An 18957-nucleotide genomic window follows, 5' to 3' on the forward strand; every position below is an offset into this window, starting at 1 on the left:
TGGGCCTGTTGCACCAATTTTTTTTATTGCTTTAATCGAAAGAACTAAGGCTCCTGATGTCACAGGAATTTTCCCGGAGTTTTTTGATCACCGGAAACCGTCAAAAAATCAACTTAAAAACGCCTCAAAATTCGGATTTTCAAAATGGTCACTTTAACGTGGTAACGGATCCGCCATACTTGTGACGTCAAATGGTTCGACAGACCTGGTCTTTTCATCACTTACAATGTATTTTCCCATAAGGAATTGACAGCCGCTTTTCAAATGCAAATAGCGTGTCAGTCTATGATTTTTTGAACAAAATGGAATTCAGAAATGGAGTCACCGTACGTTTATATAGCTAGAACCCTCATTAGATAAATAAGAACCGACGAGATAAACCCTATTTTTCAGGAAGACTGTAGTCAATGGGCGATTGTTTACATCTGCTTAGTGATAACAGACATAAACATTAGCTCAATATTTAGCCATTTTCATGAGTTTTTACTTTTTACTTTTTTGTCACTATTGGAGGTAAGTTTCTTTTATAAATCAACTGTTTAGTGCCTTAGGATCATGTTAAAAGCTGTAACGGTACACATTGTTACTTATTAATTCAGAACACACTCCGGCAGTCCAACGCTCAAACCTGTATGTAGCGAGTCAGTTGTTATTTCTTAATATTTCACCCTTTAATGCTTCACTGAAGACACCAAAATGATAGTATCAATCATTGATGATGAAAAAAACTTACCTTTGACAATACTGATGAGATGAGGAGACCGGTATGTTTTAGCTGGAGGCAAGGAAAGTAGACGTAGGATCCTTCTTTGGTTAACAGACTTTATCGATAAATTTTTCTGTATAGTGTTACATTTAAAACACACAGGATTCTAAAATAACATAAGTTTATAAAACGTGGGAACGTTTTGAATGATATTGAGATGTTTGTTGAAGAGTTAAGAATGATTTACACGCATTGAGAGAACATCCATGGTTTGAGCGTTGGACTGCCGGAGTGTCTTCTGAATTAATAAGTAACAATGTGCACCGTCACAGCTTTTAACATGATCCTAAAGCACTAAACAATTGATTTACAAAAGAAATTTACCTCCAAATAGTGACAAAAAAAGTAAAAAGTAAAAACTCATGAAAATGGCTAAATATTGAGCTAATGTCCATATCTGTTATCACTAAGCAGATGTAAACAATCGCCCATTGACTACAGTCTTCCTGAAAAATAGGGTTTATCCCGTCGGTTCTTATTTATCTAATGATGGTTCTAACCATTTAAACGTACGAGGAATCCATTTCTGAATTTCATTTTGTTCAAAAAATTATAGATTGACTCGACATTTGCATTTGAAAAGTGGCTGCCAATTCCTTATGGGAAAATACATTGTAAGTGATGAAAAGACCAGGTCTGTCGAACCATTTGACGTCACAAGTATGGCGGATCCGTTACCGAGTGAAAGTGACATTTTCGAATGGGTCGGTTCCAGAAACAGCTTATTTTGAGTTTGAGAGGTCATTTCAATTTTTTTTAGTAGCGCCATCGTTCTTTTCGTGAAATATTGCCACAAGAATCAGGCATCAATTTGCAAATCCCCGCACCTCGCAACAGGCCCATTAACGTTGTGTTGATGCCATAGCTTCATTCTGCATCTTATGGCGGCATGAAGAACACAAAAGAGCTCCTGACTTTTAAAACATTATTTTCAAGGCGCAGAACTAAAAATACCGATGATTGGGAAAACGCAATCAAAGTCTCGAAAGAATTTATCCAAGATAAGTCCGTTTCAGTATTTCCATACTATGGAGCCAGCCCCCTGGCCGCTACGCGGCCCAACCGCCAGAGGGCGATTGGCATTTTCTTAGACCCGCTTTAGCAAAAGAACGCCCCCCCAAAAAAAAATGAAAAGGTTTTCATACCCGGATCTCATTGGTCCAATCTCCCTCTGGCCGGAAGCGATTGGACCAATAAAAATCGAATAAAAAAATCGGTATTTACCCCCAAACTTCTCGCCAAGACTGAAACGAATCGGTAGAAACGGAACGGAGCGTTTCGTCGCTCTTGGATATAGTCTGCAGCAAAGGAACACTCCTTCGATTCAGTTACATTATCCTCCGAACAGACCAAGATTTAAAATGTTCCGCTTCGTTCAATTTTCCGCTAAGTTTGAAATCCCCGCCATTTAAATATAATGCCAAAATAGGGCGTAAAATTACCTATTTAAATCCCGAAATTGTTTACCACCTTAAAGACGAATCAAAATTTTAAGCAGCCTCCTCTCGAAGTTACGTATTTGAACTGAAAAATCCAAACCAGCTTAAGTCTGGCTTGCTTCGACACGTACTTTTCGGGATTTTGTCCTGAAATCCTCGGTATTCTCTTTTGATGTAAGGAATCAATGACTCAATGACTTTGAGTTTTACGGGCTGTAGCAACATGAATCTGCCCTAGACACAAAATGAAAACTTTTCCCACTGATTAAAGTTGTGCTGTTCGCTTATCGAGTGGTCCATAATCTTTTGCTTTCCTAAAAGCGTGTGTATAAAATCGGGTCAGAGCAATATAGAGAATGCTCGCCCGAACATCATCTCTAACAATCCTCTAAGATAAGTATTTTCCGAAGAAAGTACGCTTTCGCATTCTTCCACGATGTCGGACTCATATCTGAGACCTCGTGAAGAGCACCGATCACGGGTCGTAGATCGCGAATATATATGCCTTTCAAATTAATGTGTGAATATGTAGAGGATGTCCTAGGGTAAATCGCTAGACTTCAGGGATCGATGTTTTGGGTCAAGATAAGACTTTTTCGTTCTCTAGATTTTTTTCTGAAATTTTTTTTTTTTTTTTTTTTTTTTTTTTTGACGCCGCGGCACACCCCATCAAAGTTAAGGATTTCCCCCCTAAATTTGCCCATATCTCTGGTGCCAAACGTCGAATGCCAATGGAAATTGGTACACTGAAAAAACAATCTCGGTGTGTTTACTAAGAAAAGGGTAAAATTACCAAGAATTCAGGGTTCCATTTGATCCCAGTTTTTTCTTGGTAAAATTACCATTTATGGAATTGGTAATTTTCCCGAGAAATCTCGGTAAAATTATTGAACTTTCTCGGTAATTTACTGGACCTTGGTAAAAACGCCAATATTTTTTATCGACTGTGGTAGAATTACCGAGATAAAATGGCAAAGTTACCGGGCATTGATTACCAATAAAAGTGGTATTCTTACCTGAAAAAAAAACAGTAAAAATACCGGTTTTTAGGTACGCTTACCAGTCTGGCATGGTAAAATTACCATTGGTTGGTAATAAAAAGTGAGATGGTGAAGGTACCAACGGACCGTGGTAAAAACGCCGAGAATTTTTTTTCAGTGTATTAGGGGTAAATTATAGCGTAGGTTTCAGTTTTTGTGATCAGAAACACCTATGATTTCCTGGAGCGACGGTAGGCAACATCTGTACATTAAAAACGGCTGTAACTTTTGAGGGGATGAACATTTTTGAATGCCGACTGCATGGGAACTCCGTTAGTCTCGATTTCTTTGAAAGTGCCAGATAAGCTTAAGGGACAACTAATCAAATGTTCTAATATTTTGCCCGAAAATTTTCGACTGACTCTGTCGGTGCGTGAGAGACTCGATTTCTTGTTTCTTCTTTAGATCGTTCTCTTGAACATCTATCCGAGTTTGGACGATGTTATCTGGAATAAGAATATGGTTTTCATTCATGATTAAATTTTTATAAATTCCCCCAGATTCCTATAAAATCGTATGGTAGTAGATACTGAGTACATATTACTTCTTGTAGTCTCCAAAATATCAGTAGGTACATTGTCCATCTCATTATCGCGGCAAATGTAAGATTTTTCCAACACTTTGTTTGGAAAATGGGGGAAAGGAATAAACATTGCAAAATCGCAGATCACATGCGATATTTATAAGAGTTTTTTTGGAATCCGTAAAGATTCCGCACTCGATTCGAGGAAAGCCAGACAGCTCTTCTTGTAATACCTCCAAGAAATACATCCCGATTTCGTTTCTCGAAATTCTCGGTATCGAAACGACTTATTTTCAGTACTCTTCATACTTTTCACGAATTCATCCATTTTGCGTATTTAGCTACTCCGTACGAACTAAAATACATGTATCAAGCACTCACATACAACAACCGGCACGGCGAGGGCTCAACTGACAAGAAAATATCACGGAAACTTGAAAATGTGACCGTGACCCTTTTTCCTTCATTTGCGCAATCCTATGGTAGCCGTTTGCTACGGGTGCAAAGCTAAGATTTTCCTTCAGTTTTGCACGATACCACACATCTACTCCGGAGTCCGAATAGTTGCTCGTTTGATTTTCTCACTAAGCAGCGATGCGAGCATCATAATCGCATCATAATGCTGCATTCATAATCGTCAGCAATTTTAAAGAAATGTTCAAGACTTAGATTATCCTTCAATTGCGCGTGATACCACATACCTACTCCGGAGTTCGAATGGATGCGCTCTTGTTTTTCTCGTTTGAAGATGCGAGCTTACAATTAGTACCTCGCATGTATCATTCTTGCAGCGGTCTTAATAAAAAGTGAAAGATATTATGCGACTTTCATCTCCATACCGCGAGAAATACGCGGTTGTTCCAGTGGGTACAGTAAATCACAAGATATTCTCTGAGAACAAGCTGGTTTTTTAGGAGATTCTCAGGATCATTTCGGGTCGCTGAGTCCATTAGGGGAGAGCCGGGCACAGTGGAACACTTTTTTTTAACGCGCTACAGAAAATTTGTCTCAACTACCTAAAAGATTGTGTTTATTTATAATTGAAGTTTCATCGCTTTTTTATCAAAAAAAAGGTAAAAGAAGCCGCCCGACTTAAGTCGGGCAAAGTGGAATTTGAGACACCGCCCCCTGAAATTGTATTAATAATTAAAAGGAGAAGCCGATTCAGTTAGATTTTGTTTTTGAAATCGAAACTAGAGCAATTACTGATTAGGTAAGATTCATGGATTTATTAATTTGACACTTCTAAATACGAACAAGCTCTCACGAACACGGGCCTAATCTGGCAAGGGCCGGCTAGTTACTTTCGTGATTCATTATTTCTTATGTTTTTCTTTTTGCATAAAAACAGTTTCCAATGGATAAGTGCTCTCTCTAGTTTCGATTTCAAGCACCACAGGATGAATACATTTTTTAAAAAGACCAAATTCCACTTTACCCGCCCATTCCACTTTGCCCGTGGCTCCATAAGTTTTCATGGGCGCGAAAAAAATTTGCGAAGGACCGGTTTTCTATTGCCGTCATTTTTTATTGGTTATGTTGTTGTTTTTTGCATAGAAACAGTTTCTAATAGAGGGGTACCCTCTCTACTTTCAATTTCAACCACCAGAGTCGCCATAGGACTGACAGATTTTTTTAAAAGGCCAAATTCCACTTTGCCCGCCCGTTCCACGTTCCCCGCCTCTCCCCTATGATGATATGACTCAGGATAGTAACGAGACGTCGATAATGAGAGAACAAATCTTCCTACATGCAGGAGCCGCGTTATGCAGAAAGGAACCAAGCCACATCTAGTCGATCTCTTGAAAATTGAGGTGATGGGATTACTGTTCATGCATTTCTGAATCAATGGGAATTGGAATGGTTGAAGTTTGAATTTTTACTAACTAGTATCCTCAGGAGATACTTCTTGACACCAATAAAAGTGGAATAAATGTTTTACCCATTTAAATATCTATGTTTTTGGTCACTGGTTTCCTGTCGCTTTCTTCCAAAGGGGCGAAATCAAATCAGAGAAAGGAACCAAGTACCACATGGTTTCGTCGAGGATCGTATCAAGTCGGGAGACGAATTCACAGAAAGGAACCAAACCCACTCGATTCCCCTCCGTGAATTTAATTTTGAACAAAGCGGGGACCTGGTTCCCGGCCCGACATTCGCTGCGCAGAGCGCGTATGTGCAGTGTTATTGCTTTCAGAACGCACCTAGTTTCAACACAAAAACCGATTCCTTTATACTTTTTACTGACGCAATTTTTTTGAGTCGTGAATAAAAATATTTGTACACGTGAATACCATTTAATAAACGATGAAACAGCAACTTCCAGTCGAAAAATTGGTTACCTAAAACCTCAATTGGCAGTTTCGGGGCGGGAGCATTTCTGCGAAGTTACGCCGCAATAGAGGGACCCGACCCAAATTGCAGTTTCGGCGGGAGCATTTCTGCGAAGTTACCCCAAGGGTGGCTCGTGTACTTGATTCCTTTCTGTGAATTCAAAATCGCCCGATGCGAATCAATCCACTTTTCAAATCGAAATTTCGAATTGAACTCGATTTTTCCCAATCAAGCACCGATGCCGTGGGATGAAGCATGTTCTGGCCCATTCGGATCAACCAGTAACTCAAATCACTTCAGAATGTGACTTGGTTCCATTCTGCCTAACCCGGCCCATACATACAAAAACAGTTGCCGCGGGCTGAGGCCTCTACCTCCGGTGTTTACTGTCAGTGCGGCCTTACGGCGCCGTCGGATTCGGACGAGGAGAGTAAAGAACCAGGATCATCGGTTCCATACCGTGTTTCAAGACGTAGTCACTACACCATACTCCTCCTGTCCTTTTAATAAAAAATTACCAAACATACCGCTCATATTTGGGCTAGATTTCTTGAGGTTTGACAAGTGTTGATATTAGACACTTAGCCGAAGCAGTGATCATTGATTGTGCAACTGATTTTAAAGTGGCCGATGTGGTAAGAATTGTCAATATTTTCAGAACCGGGAGAAAAGGGAAAACTTCGTTCTTTTGCTTTGTCCATTACAATGGATACCTATTCGTCTTGGGTACTTGCAAATCACGTTGAATCTAACAATTTGCTATGATTTGTTTTATACTTCACCGTAACGTGTCTACAGTAGCCTGTGTCTTGAGCACCGCTTCCATCCTGAAAATTTGGAAATTGACTATGGTTTCTCCAAAAGTGCTCTTTTTTAGTTTTTTCAGATTAGCTGAATTTCTTATGATTTACTATTGCCGCTTGAAAATTGATTATTTTTTGCGGGATGGAGATGTAAATCACGTTATTGTTATCACTTTTTATCTAAACTGCTACATGATTGAATGGTGCATTCAAGGTAGGTATCATGCTCGCATCTTCAAATGATAAGAACAAGAGCGCAACTACCTAATCGAACTCCTGAGTACGTATTTGGTGTCATGCAATACTGAAGGCAATCCTTTGCTTTGCACCCGTAGCAAACTACGGACGTCTATGAGTATTATGCTCATATTGTTATCTAATGTCCGTTTTTCTGGGAAAATTACATGGAAATATTGTGATCTCCTATTTTGATGAAAAGCCCCTGGATAAATCGCTCGTATGCCGCGGACTGAAGAGTATAAAATCGACCGCGTTAAACAGAAAGGAACCAAGCCACATCAGCTATTGCCAAATTTAACGGGGGAATTTGATTTTTTCGAGAGAACGTTTGTGCGGATTCCTTTGAAAATTGAAAGAAATTTACTTTGTATTATGGAGAAAATTCATAGAAATTCGCACCAAAATCCGCACAACCGTTTTCATGTAAAAAATTAAATTGCTCCACTAAAGGCAATAGCTGAGGTGGCGTGGTTCGTTTCTGTTCAACGCGGTCCAAATGGTGTAATCTTCTATGATTTCATAGGGTATATGCTACGATATTGATGCAAATAACGCGTAATTTGTAATCATTTTACAAAACCGCTGGAAAAATTGCGTATTTCCTGCGATACTGCGGTGATAATCCTCCTCCCCCCCCCCCGTTTTTTAAAACATAATTCTTACAAAACTCGCGCATTTCCCACAATACAGAGATGAAAACCGCGTAATTTCTTAGGATTCAACGAATCCCTGGGAGAAATTCGCGTAATATCTCAATTTCAAGCAGCAAGTATCAAGCGAGTAGTTATTCGAGCTCCGGAGAAGGTAACGTGGTATCACGCGAAATTGAAGGATGATCTTAGCTTTTCGCCTATCCGTAATTACTGACTTTTATGAAAATTACTGAAAATTTATGAAAGCGGCAATGTCCAATCAAAAAGTGCAGTGTTTTTTTTGTGTACCTCGCGCACTTCTCAGGCTGAGCCTGCACCAGGTGCACTTGCGGATACTTTGCGGAACTGATATTTCGAAGTTTATATAAGACTGATTTAAGTCCCTATTTTTCTTAATTCTGTCTTTGATTACAAGTTGTTTTAGTTGTTAACGTTGGTATCGTTGTTCACGGCCAAAACTGAAAGTTGTTCTTTGTTTTTTGCAACTGAGGACGGAAAATTTCCAGTGAAGCAGATCTAAGTGTAGGTTTTTTGACTTTCATCATGGATTTGTTTCTTATTGTCACTCTCGCACTGAAAAGAAATTCTCGGCATTTTTACGAAGGTCCGTTGGTACCTTTACCATCTCACTTTTTTTTACCAACTATTGGTAATTTTACCAAGACAGACTGTTAAGCTTACCTAAAAACCGGTATTTTTACTGTTTTTTTCAGGTAAGAATACCACTTTTATTGGTGATAAATTCTCGGTAATTATACCACAGTCGATAAAAAATATTGGCGTTATTTACCGGGATCCAGTAAAATTACCGAGAAAGTCAATAATTTTACCGAGATTTCTCGGTAAAATTACCAATTCCATAAATGGTAATTTTACCAAGAAAAAACTGGGATCATATAGAACCCTGAATTCTTGGTAATTTTACCCTTTTCTTAGTAAATACACCGAGATTTTTTTTTCAGTGCGTGACTTCAGGGCGTATATTTTCTTTCAAGTGAGCCTCGGAAAGCATAGTCATATGGAGAACAGAGCTCATGTGGAAATTAAGATCCGTCTCTTCCCTTTTCATCGTCAGAGGAGGAACGTCTCTCAGTAACGTGAGAAAGCGGGCCGAAAATGCGTTACTTCCTCCGCCGCGGTACAGTACTCGAATAGCGCCTTCTGTTAATGCGGATGCAACACGGAAATCCACGGAGCAGTAATGGCTACACTACACTCAGTCGTCATTTACGAGGGGTGTCCCAAAAGTACTGCACGTTTTAGTTTTCGGGCGAACGGTAGCAGATATGAAAATGCGGTTTGTTTAGAGTTAATGTTATAGTACATACCGATAGAACGAGACCATTCCGAGCTCTCTGAGTCAAGAAATGACTTAGTTACAGTGTTTTGAAAATGACATGTCGAACTGACCCCTCCAGGATTTTAAGTTTATTGCAATCTTTGACTATCGAGGGATGGTGTACCAACATTTTGTCCCTCTTGGGAAGACTATCACTAAGGAGCACTACAGCTCTGTAAAGCACATTGCCAAGAAGGGGCCAGAGATGAAGGAGACATGGCCTCTGCACCACGATAACACTCGCCCCTACACGGCCCAGTACACTAAAGAGTATGGATAAACACGGGATTTTCTGTCTTCCGCAACCCCCCCCCCCCCCCTCCCCTACAGCCCGGACCTCGCAGCCTGTGACTTTTGTTTGTTTCCTACGTTGAAGAAGGGCTTAAGAGGCAAGAGGTTTAACTCCGTCAACGAAATAAAAAGAGCTGTTGAAACTTTCTCGAACGACCTCAGGAAAGAAGATCTCGAAAAAACATGTTTGCAGAAGTGGAGAGAACCGTTGCGGCGCCGCCGTGTGGAAAGTGAAGGGAAGTACTTTGAAAAGAAAACTAGAGTCCAGTCGTCCAGTGAAGAAGAGTAAATGCTAGGTATCTTGGTAAGATTCTGTAAAATTAATTTAATGAAACAACTTGAATCTTTAATTCTTTGTTTTTTCTTTTCAGAAAAAAAATGCTAAAAATCCTGGAGGGGTCAGTTCGACTTGTCATTTTAAAAACACTGTAACTTGGTCATTCTTTAATCTAGAGAGCTCGGATTGGTCTTGTTTTATCGGTATTTACTAGAACATTAACTTTACACAAACCGCATTTTAATATCTGCTACCGTTCGCCCGACAAAAAAAAAAAAAAAAAACCTGCAGTACTTTTAGGACACCCTATGGAGAAAGCTGGAGCGCTTTCATTTATCGGTAATGGTATACCGATCGTACGTTTTTACATGGATGCATCAGGCAGGGAAAACCGGGAATTTTTTATCGGCCAGTGGCTTGAGCAAATGTTGATGCTTTGTGTAAATGTATCATTCATCGAGCTGAGTTTAGAACATTTCTCACCATTCTTTGCCCTCCATCGTATGTTTGACGTTTTACACGACATATTTTGCAAAAACACTATTTGTATCGTGTCTACTTTAACTGAACCGCATGTCCTCAAATATCAAGGGATTTTGTCTCAAGTCAGAGAAATCAGGAAAATGTCAACAGATGTCATCCTCTAATATTAAACGGTTGGAGGGCGAGATAATGAATCGAATCTCGGAGACAACTTCATAAAAATTAAGATACGCGCCCATGGAATGTGCAAAATTCACTCCTAACCTCACAACTCACTAAAAAAATGCGTGCCTTTATTAAGTTAGAGTTCTTAGCTTCCAAAGTGTAATTCGTCAGATGAAATTGATGAATCCCACGAGTTAAAAGCTCCGCGGGAAGCTGGGAATGGTTGTTGTCATTTACGGTAGCTCCTTAATTAAAAAAGAACATTAGACGTACATGTATTAAATGAATTCAATTCTTAAAACATGGAAGAGAAGATATCGCATAATTGGAATCGTTGTTCTCACCTAAAAACTTTGAATTAAGATGGCGGACATTTTGAGTTGTGCGTAGAACTGGTAAAGTGAGGTGACCGATCCGTATCAACTTATTCCTTTGCCGTTGTATACTGTTCGAGAAGGAAGCTCAAAAGTGCTCCAATTTCTCAGATATTTAAGTCAAAAGTGAATGTAAGGCTATCTTGTTTTGACCTAGAGGAGGCATCGACCATCCTCGAGCTCTACGCTCCGTCCTTGCTGGCCGCTCCTCCAACCAGCTTCCCGGTTAAGCTTTTAACTGTTCTATTCAAATCCGAACGTATCATTACATCTTATGGATGAATAAAATCTCAATCTTCCTAAGCATAGTTCCAGGTGAGTGTGGTTTCATTCTTTTGTATTGAACTCGATCCATTTACTTTGTACATAGAATATGCTCTATGAGCATTTTCAATTCATTTCAAGTATCTCAATTCTGAACAACTATTGATTACAGCTTTTAAAATATGCTTTTGTCCAGGACTCTGAACCCATCAAATGCAAAGAATATCTACGAAAGACACCTGAGGACCGATTTTCAGTCACTGCATCGGATACGAAGTGTGAGGTGAAACTTCTAGACGCATTCCCAGAGGATAGCGGAACTGAGTTTTTGAAGGACGAAATATCTGCCCCGGGCCCTTTTTTTGGGAGAGATGGCTCGTCCCCTCATGTTGCAGCCCTAACCAAGGTTGTTAAAGACGAAACGACTTTTGCCGGCGGGGTTGATTCATCGAAACAAATTCAAGGAATTCCATCCGGTTCTCCGTTCGATTTAAACAATCACATTAAAACTGAAACGAATACAGAGGATAAAGATTTTGTCAACGCGTTACACACCAGTATCGAGATAAAAGATGAAGATCCTCTAGAATGGCATGAATACCCAAACGTCTCTGAGACTCAAGATTCACAACGTACGTCGAATTTTTGTACTCGAAATACGGCGTATAATGGTCGTATCAGCGCGACTGAAAATGGAAGAATTGAAAACGACCCGCTTTTTAACCAATTACTATCCAGGATTCCAGAAGGCAATACGATTTCTGAATCTGATAGGGTGACGCCTTCTGGAGAAGTTAAAATGACTATTTTGAATGATACTATGGACAAAATTACTCATATTACATCCAGAAAAACTGAAAAATGTGATAATCATCGAGATCCGGAACACGCGATTCATGTTGAATGTGATCAAGAAGGTGCGACTGACGATACTGCGAAACAATCAATTTACAATCATTGCTCCGCATCTTTGTCTAACGAAGACCATTTAAAGGAGCACATATACACACGCACAGGTGAGAAACCGGTCAGTTGCGTTCAATGCTCTGCATCATTTACTGAAACATCCAGTTTAAAGAATTATATGTGCACACAAACTAGTGTGAAACCATTCAGTTGCAGTCATTGCTCCGCATCTTTCGCTATTAAACGCAATTTAAAACGTCATATGCGCACTCATACCGTTGAGATACCATTCAGGTGCAATCATTGCTCTGCATCATTCCCTGAAAAATCACATTTAAAGAGACATTTGCAAATACATACTTGTGAGAAACCATTCAGTTGCAGTCATTGCTCCTCATCTTTTACTAGAAAGTTCTCTTTAAAGATTCATATGCGCGTACATACCGGTGAAAAACCATTCAGTTGCAGTTATTGCTCCGCATCTTTTGCATCTAAATCCCAATTACCGTGTCATATTCGGACACATACCGGTGAGAAACCATTCAGTTGCAGTCATTGCTCCGCATCTTTCGCTATTAAACGCAATTTAAAACGTCATATGCGCACTCATACCGTTGAGATACCATTCAGGTGCAATCATTGCTCTGCATCATTCCCTGAAAAATCACATTTAAAGAGACATTTGCAAATACATACTTGTGAGAAACCATTCAGTTGCAGTCATTGCTCCTCATCTTTTACTAGAAAGTTCTCTTTAAAGATTCATATGCGCGTACATACCGGTGAAAAACCATTCAGTTGCAGTTATTGCTCCGCATCTTTTGCATCTAAATCCCAATTACCGTGTCATATTCGGACACATACCGGTGAGAAACCATTCAGTTGCAGTCATTGCTCCGCATCTTTCGCTATTAAACGCAATTTAAAACGTCATATGCGCACTCATACCGTTGAGATACCATTCAGGTGCAATCATTGCTCTGCATCATTCCCTGAAAAATCACATTTAAAGAGACATTTGCAAATACATACTTGTGAGAAACCATTCAGTTGCAGTCATTGCTCCTCATCTTTCACTAGAAAGTTCTCTTTAAAGATTCATATGCGCGTACATACCGGTGAAAAACCATTCAGTTGCAGTTATTGCTCCGCATCTTTTGCATCTAAATCCCAATTACCGTGTCATATTCGGACACATACCGGTGAGAAACCATTCAGTTGCAGTCTTTGCGCCGCATCTTTTGCCAATAAACGCAATTTAAAACGTCATATGCGCACTCATACCGTTGAGAAACCATTCAGGTGCAATCATTGCTCTGCATCATTTCCTGAAAAATCTCATTTAAGGAGACATTTGCACATACATACTTGTGAGAAACCATTCCGTTGCAGTCATTGCTCCTCATCTTTTACTAGAAAGTCCTCTCTAAAGATTCATATGCGCGCACATACCGGTGAAAAACCATTCAGTTGCAGTTATTGCTCTGCATCTTTTTCTGCCAAATCCCAATTAACGTGTCATATTCGGACACATACCGGTGAGAAACCATTCAGTTGCAGTCATTGCTCCGCATCTTTCGCTATTAAACGCAATTTAAAACGTCATATGCGCACTCATACCCATTTAGAAGATCATGTGCGCACACACACTGGTGAGAAACCATTCAGTGGCAGTCATTGCTCTGCATCATTTTCCCTAAAATCCGCTTTAATTAGACATGTGCGCACACACACTGGTGAGAAATTCAGTTGCAGTCATTGCTCCTCATCTTTTACTCAAAAGTCCTCTTTAAAGTGTCATATGCGCGTACATACCGATGAAAAACCATTCAGTTGCAGTCATTGTTCCTCATCTTTTACTAGAAAGTCCTCTTTAAAGATTCATATGCGCGTACATACCGGTGAAAAACCATTCAGTTGCAGTTATTGCTCTGCATCTTTCGCCCATAAATCAAATTTAAATGGTCACATGCGCACTCATACCGGTAAGAAACCGTCCGCATGCAGTCCTTAATCTGCATCATTTCCTGAAAAATCCTATTTTACGAAACATACGCTGATACATTCCTGTGAGATACCATTCAGTTGCAATCATTGCTGTTCATCATGTCCTGAAAAATCACATTTAAAGAGACATTTGCATATACATACTGGTGAGAAACCATTCAGTTGCAGTTATTGCTCTGCAATGATTGCTGGAAAATCGCAGTTATAACGGTTCATATCCGGACACAAACTGAGGATAAAGGATTCAGTTGTATTCATTGCTCCTCAACTTTTATTGAAAAATCTAATTCAAAGAGACATATGCAGACACATCCTGGTAAAAAAGAATTGAGTTGCAATCATTACTCTGCATTATTTACTGCTAAATCTCTTTTTTCAGGAGATATCTGTGTATTCGTACCGTTGAGAAACCATTCAGTTGCAGTTATTGCTCTGTATCTTTTGCTCAAAATTCTAATTTAACGGTACATATACGCCCACATTCTGGTGAGAAACCATTGAGTTGGAATGAATGCTCTGCATCATTTACTACAAAATCTCATCGAAAGAGACATATGCGCAAATATACTGGTGAGAGACCATTCAGTTGCAATCTTTGCTCTGCATCATTTGCTCAAAACTCCAATTTAACGGTACATATGCGCATACCTACCGGTGAGAAATTAATCAGCTTTTGCAGTTGTTGCTCTGAAATTGTTGCTGGAAAATCCCTTTAACGCGTTATATTCGGACACATACTGGTGAGAGACCACTCAGTTGCAGTCATTGCTCCTCATCTTTTGCTCAAAAATCTAATTTAACGGTACATATGCGCACACATTCCGGCGAGAAACCATTCAGTTTCATTCATTGCTCTGCGTCATTCACTAGAAAAACCCATTTTAGCAGACATATGCGCACATATACTGTCGAGGAACTATCCAGTTGCACTTATTGCTATGGATTTTCTATTGATCTAAGTAACTTAATGCGACATATACGCTCACATACCGATGAGGAAGCATTCAGTTGCAACCACTGTTCCTCATCTTTCACTAGAATACTCTCCCTGTAAAAGCACATGCGTATCCATACCGGTGGGAATCCATTCAGTTGCAGTCAGTGCTTTCCACCAGTTACTAGAAAATCTCATGTAAGGAGGCAAATGCAGACACAAACCGGTGACAAAAGAATATGTTGCAACCATTGCTGTTCATCTTTTACTGATAAGTCCTCTGTAAAGAAGCAATTTTGCCGGACCGGTGAGAAACCATTTAATTGCAGTCATTTCTCCTAATCTTATACTCAAAAATCCCATTTAACGATTCATAAGCGCTCACATCCTGGTGACAAACCATTCAGTTGTTATTATTGCTTCTCGTCTTTTCCTGAAAGATATCATTCACAGAGACACGTGCGCACAATTACCGGTGAGAAACTATTTAGATGCAGTTTTTGCTTTGCATCTTTTGTCCCAAAATCCAATTCAACGACGCATATGCCGCTACCGGTGAGAAATTATAGAGTCGCAGTAATTGCTCTTGATCTTGCCTCAATAATCAAATTTAGCAACACTTATTATACAGGGTGATCCAAAAGTCCCTTCCACCCCCTCTAACTTTTTACCTAATTGAGGTAAAGATTTGAAACTTGGGGGATATTCGTAGGTCGAAGGGAGCTACTTTTTGGCCCCCCTAAAATTTTCAGGGGGCCCCCCTTGGGGGGCAACGGCCCCCAACTTTTAATTTTCAAATGGGAAGACCCCCTTTGTGATAGCTCGTTCGAAAGAGCATAAAAAAAGAAAACTTTTCGCGCAAACCCGAAGTCAATATCTCAAACCGTTTCAAAATGGCGGCCGGTTAAAGTTCAAAATGGCCGAAAATTCACACCGGTTATTTGTCGATGGAATTGCGCGAAAATCGGTGTGTACGGGTATTTTGACACGAGAAAAACAAATTTGACGTTAGATTTTCAAAAAACCGAAATTTCCAAAATGGCGGCCGGTTAAAGTTCAAAATGACCAAAAATTGATTTTTTTTAATTCTAAGTTCAAATTTGTTTATCTTATGCCAAAATACTCTCAAATTCCAAGTTTTAGGCAAATCCATCAGTAAAAAACCGAGGTGACAATTTTCGGCCATTTTAAACTTTAACCGGCGGCCATTTTGGAAATTTCGGTTTTTTTTTGAAAATCTAACGTCAAATTCGTTTTTTCTCGTGTCAAAATACCCCTACATACCGATTTTCACGCAAATCCATCGACAAATAACCGGTGTGAATTTTCGGCCATTTTGAACTTTAACCGGCCGCCATTTTGAAACGGTTTGAGATATTGACTTCGGGTTTGCGCGAAAAGTTTTCTTTTTTTATGCTCTTTCGGACGAGCTATCACAAAGGGGGTCTTCCCATTTGAAAATTAAAAGTTGGGGGCCGTTTCCCCCCCAAGGGGGGTCCCCTGAAAATTTAACGGGGGCCAAAAAGTAGCTCCCTTTGACCTACGAATATCCCCCAAGTTTCAAATCTTTACCTCAATTAGGTAAAAAGTTAGAGGGGGTGGAAGGGACTTTTGGATCACCCTGTATACACAGATTTCGGCTAGGGACCACTTTATTGCAGTCTTTGCACTGCATCTTTTGCTAGAAAATCCGTTTTAACGAAACATATACTCACGTTTACACGTAAGCAACCGTTTATTTGTTGCATTATTCCCGCATCTTTATTAAAACATCCAAATCAAATGGACATATGCTCACACGTACCGATGGTACACCATTCAGTACCATTAATTGCTTTTTTCCCCCCTCCTAACAACTCGCTTTAGATAGACGCATGTGGACCTTTAAGTAGCAATCACTGCAAACCTCCTTTCCTCAAATATAGACACCAATTTCTCATTTTTGAATGCACGCTGACGAGTCACCACTCGAGTGCAGTCAATTGAGTGTCTCTTTTTGCTTGTTTCTCTGTATCAATTTAATAGTTCATTTATGAATACGTTTTGGTGAGGAAGTATCTTGACGTTGTAAGTCGGGTGCCCCTTTTGTCCTGAAATCTATTTTTAAGGCTACATATTCCCACGCCCACTGACGAGAAATCCTCAAAGTGCAGTCATTGCAGTGTCTCTTTTAATGAAGTAGGCACGTTTGCATGTGCTCATTTTGATTATTTCTTTTACATGCTTCCATTGAGTGACACGTATTTTCTTTGACCTCGTTTTCTCTTTTTCATTCCCATGTAAAATCATGCAAAAGAGTCGGTACCTTTCTCTCCTTTTGATTTTGGGACTTTGTTTAGGTATATCGTCTAAAACTGCATCAAAAGTGTATATCCACTGGTTGTAGGATAGTTTACTCTCAACTTTCATTTTTATTCATGATCGTATTTATTTACCCGTCTGTCTATCTACGATAATTTTTCTACGAATTAATGTTCAATTGCTTTGTTAACTTTTGATTGAGGAAAAATTGTAATTGATTTATTTTTGACGAAATTAAACTGTGTTTGTTCCTCCAAAAACCCTTTTTCCGTACTCGTTGAAACTCAGTTTTATTCATATCCTATTTATCTATACTATAAGCTCCGAGACCTCTTAAACTTGCATATCTGGTAACGCTTAGTTCCAGCACTTCCAGCGCTCCACCGGGTTGATTTTATGATTCAGTATGGACTCAGTCATCCACTGGCCGCGCAACATGACTTTTCGTATTTCAGAAACTACTTAAAACAAGGAAAGCGTGATAACCGAAAACCATGTGTACAGTTTTCAAAGAAATTGAAAAGATGACAATAAATCATATAAGTGTATTGTGCGAACATGTTGCGCGGTCATAAAGCTTGATGCACCTTTCCCTCCCACCCTTGGGGCTGCTGAACCGGTAGACGATGACACAACGCCACGAACATCAAATGGTGCTGAAATTTTTCACAGGCACTTCAAGATGCTTTTCTACCGCAAGGGCCCCTCTGTTTGCTTAGTATCCGAAAACCTAGTTGAACTCCAAGCGGAGACCTACATAAGTTGAAAATCTGCCACGAAAAACTTGAAAAAGTTGGCATTTTTCAATCATACAACATGCTGTGTTGCCGCATCGTGCAAATGACCATTCCTGTTTTTGGTGGAAATGCCCACTTTTTTTTGGCCATTTGCACAAAATTTGTGCAAATGACCGTGTCTGTTAGCAGGGTATGAATCGAAGGTATGCTCCTTTGCTTCAGACTATATCCAAAAACGATGATACGCTCCGTTCCGTTTCGTTTCAGTCTTGGCGAAGTTTGAAATAAATGCCGATTTTTTCACTCGATTCATATTGGTCCAATCGTTCCCGGCCAGAGGGAGATTGGACAAATGAGAGTCGGGCATGAAAATCTTTTCATTTTTTTTGGTCGTTCTTTTCTTTGACGCGGACCTAAGAGAGCGCGAAGCGCCCTCTGGGGGTTGGGCCCCGGCCCACCAGGAGCCATGGCTGTTGAGGCCCATGTTAAGTGGTTGCAATGAATCCTGGTACTCAGGGGGAGGTTCAGCTCACCAGGTTTACGTGAGGCCTCCACGGGTTGGTATTTGTGTGGTTCCTAGTGAAGGCGGGTTAGCTCGGGGTAGGGGCTGGAGTCGGAGAAGGCTCTCGCCTCTACCGGTGGTACTAGGCCATTTCGCTCAAGGCCAGGTATAAAGTCCTGACGTCGGAGGACGATAATACCGCAGTCCCTGGTAACAGGGACCTTGTGAATGGCATAGGCAGCCTAAAGTCGCCAGGTGTGAGGATGACGCCGACCGCTAGCTGACGCGGGACAGGGAGCCCTCAGGAAACTGTCGAAAGCACGCAGAGCAGATCGTGTAAGCCAACATCCCCATCAGCGTATGCTGAAGTTGGACGCAAACCGAGTGTATCGGTACCATCTTGGGGCAAGTCCAATACCAACTGGCACGTCGGAGACGTGAGGGCGGTCCCGGCCCTAAGGGTCTCAAGGTCTACTTAATCGTCCCCTCGCATGGAAGGTAGACCCTCCCGTGTCGAGTAAGGTGGGCAAAGCCCGCAAGGTACCGGCACGCTGAACCAAATAATGTGTGCGCGCGTGA

General features: G+C 40.3%; 1 protein-coding gene across 1 annotated transcript in view; it reads left to right on the top strand.

The window, feature by feature from the left end:
• LOC109044541 (uncharacterized) overlaps positions 1-13932 on the top strand; it is a 33652-nt gene extending 19720 nt beyond the window's left edge. Inside the window, exon 3 of the mRNA XM_072303087.1 lies at positions 11188-13932. Within this exon, the coding sequence (XP_072159188.1) occupies positions 11188-13911 (2724 nt within the window). The 3' untranslated portion in view covers positions 13912-13932. The remainder of the gene's footprint in view (positions 1-11187) is intronic.
• Positions 13933-18957: the final 5025 nt, after the last annotated feature.

Source organism: Bemisia tabaci, chromosome 8 (genome assembly GCF_918797505.1).
Source record: "Bemisia tabaci chromosome 8, PGI_BMITA_v3".
NCBI classification, from domain to species: domain Eukaryota; kingdom Metazoa; phylum Arthropoda; class Insecta; order Hemiptera; family Aleyrodidae; genus Bemisia; species Bemisia tabaci.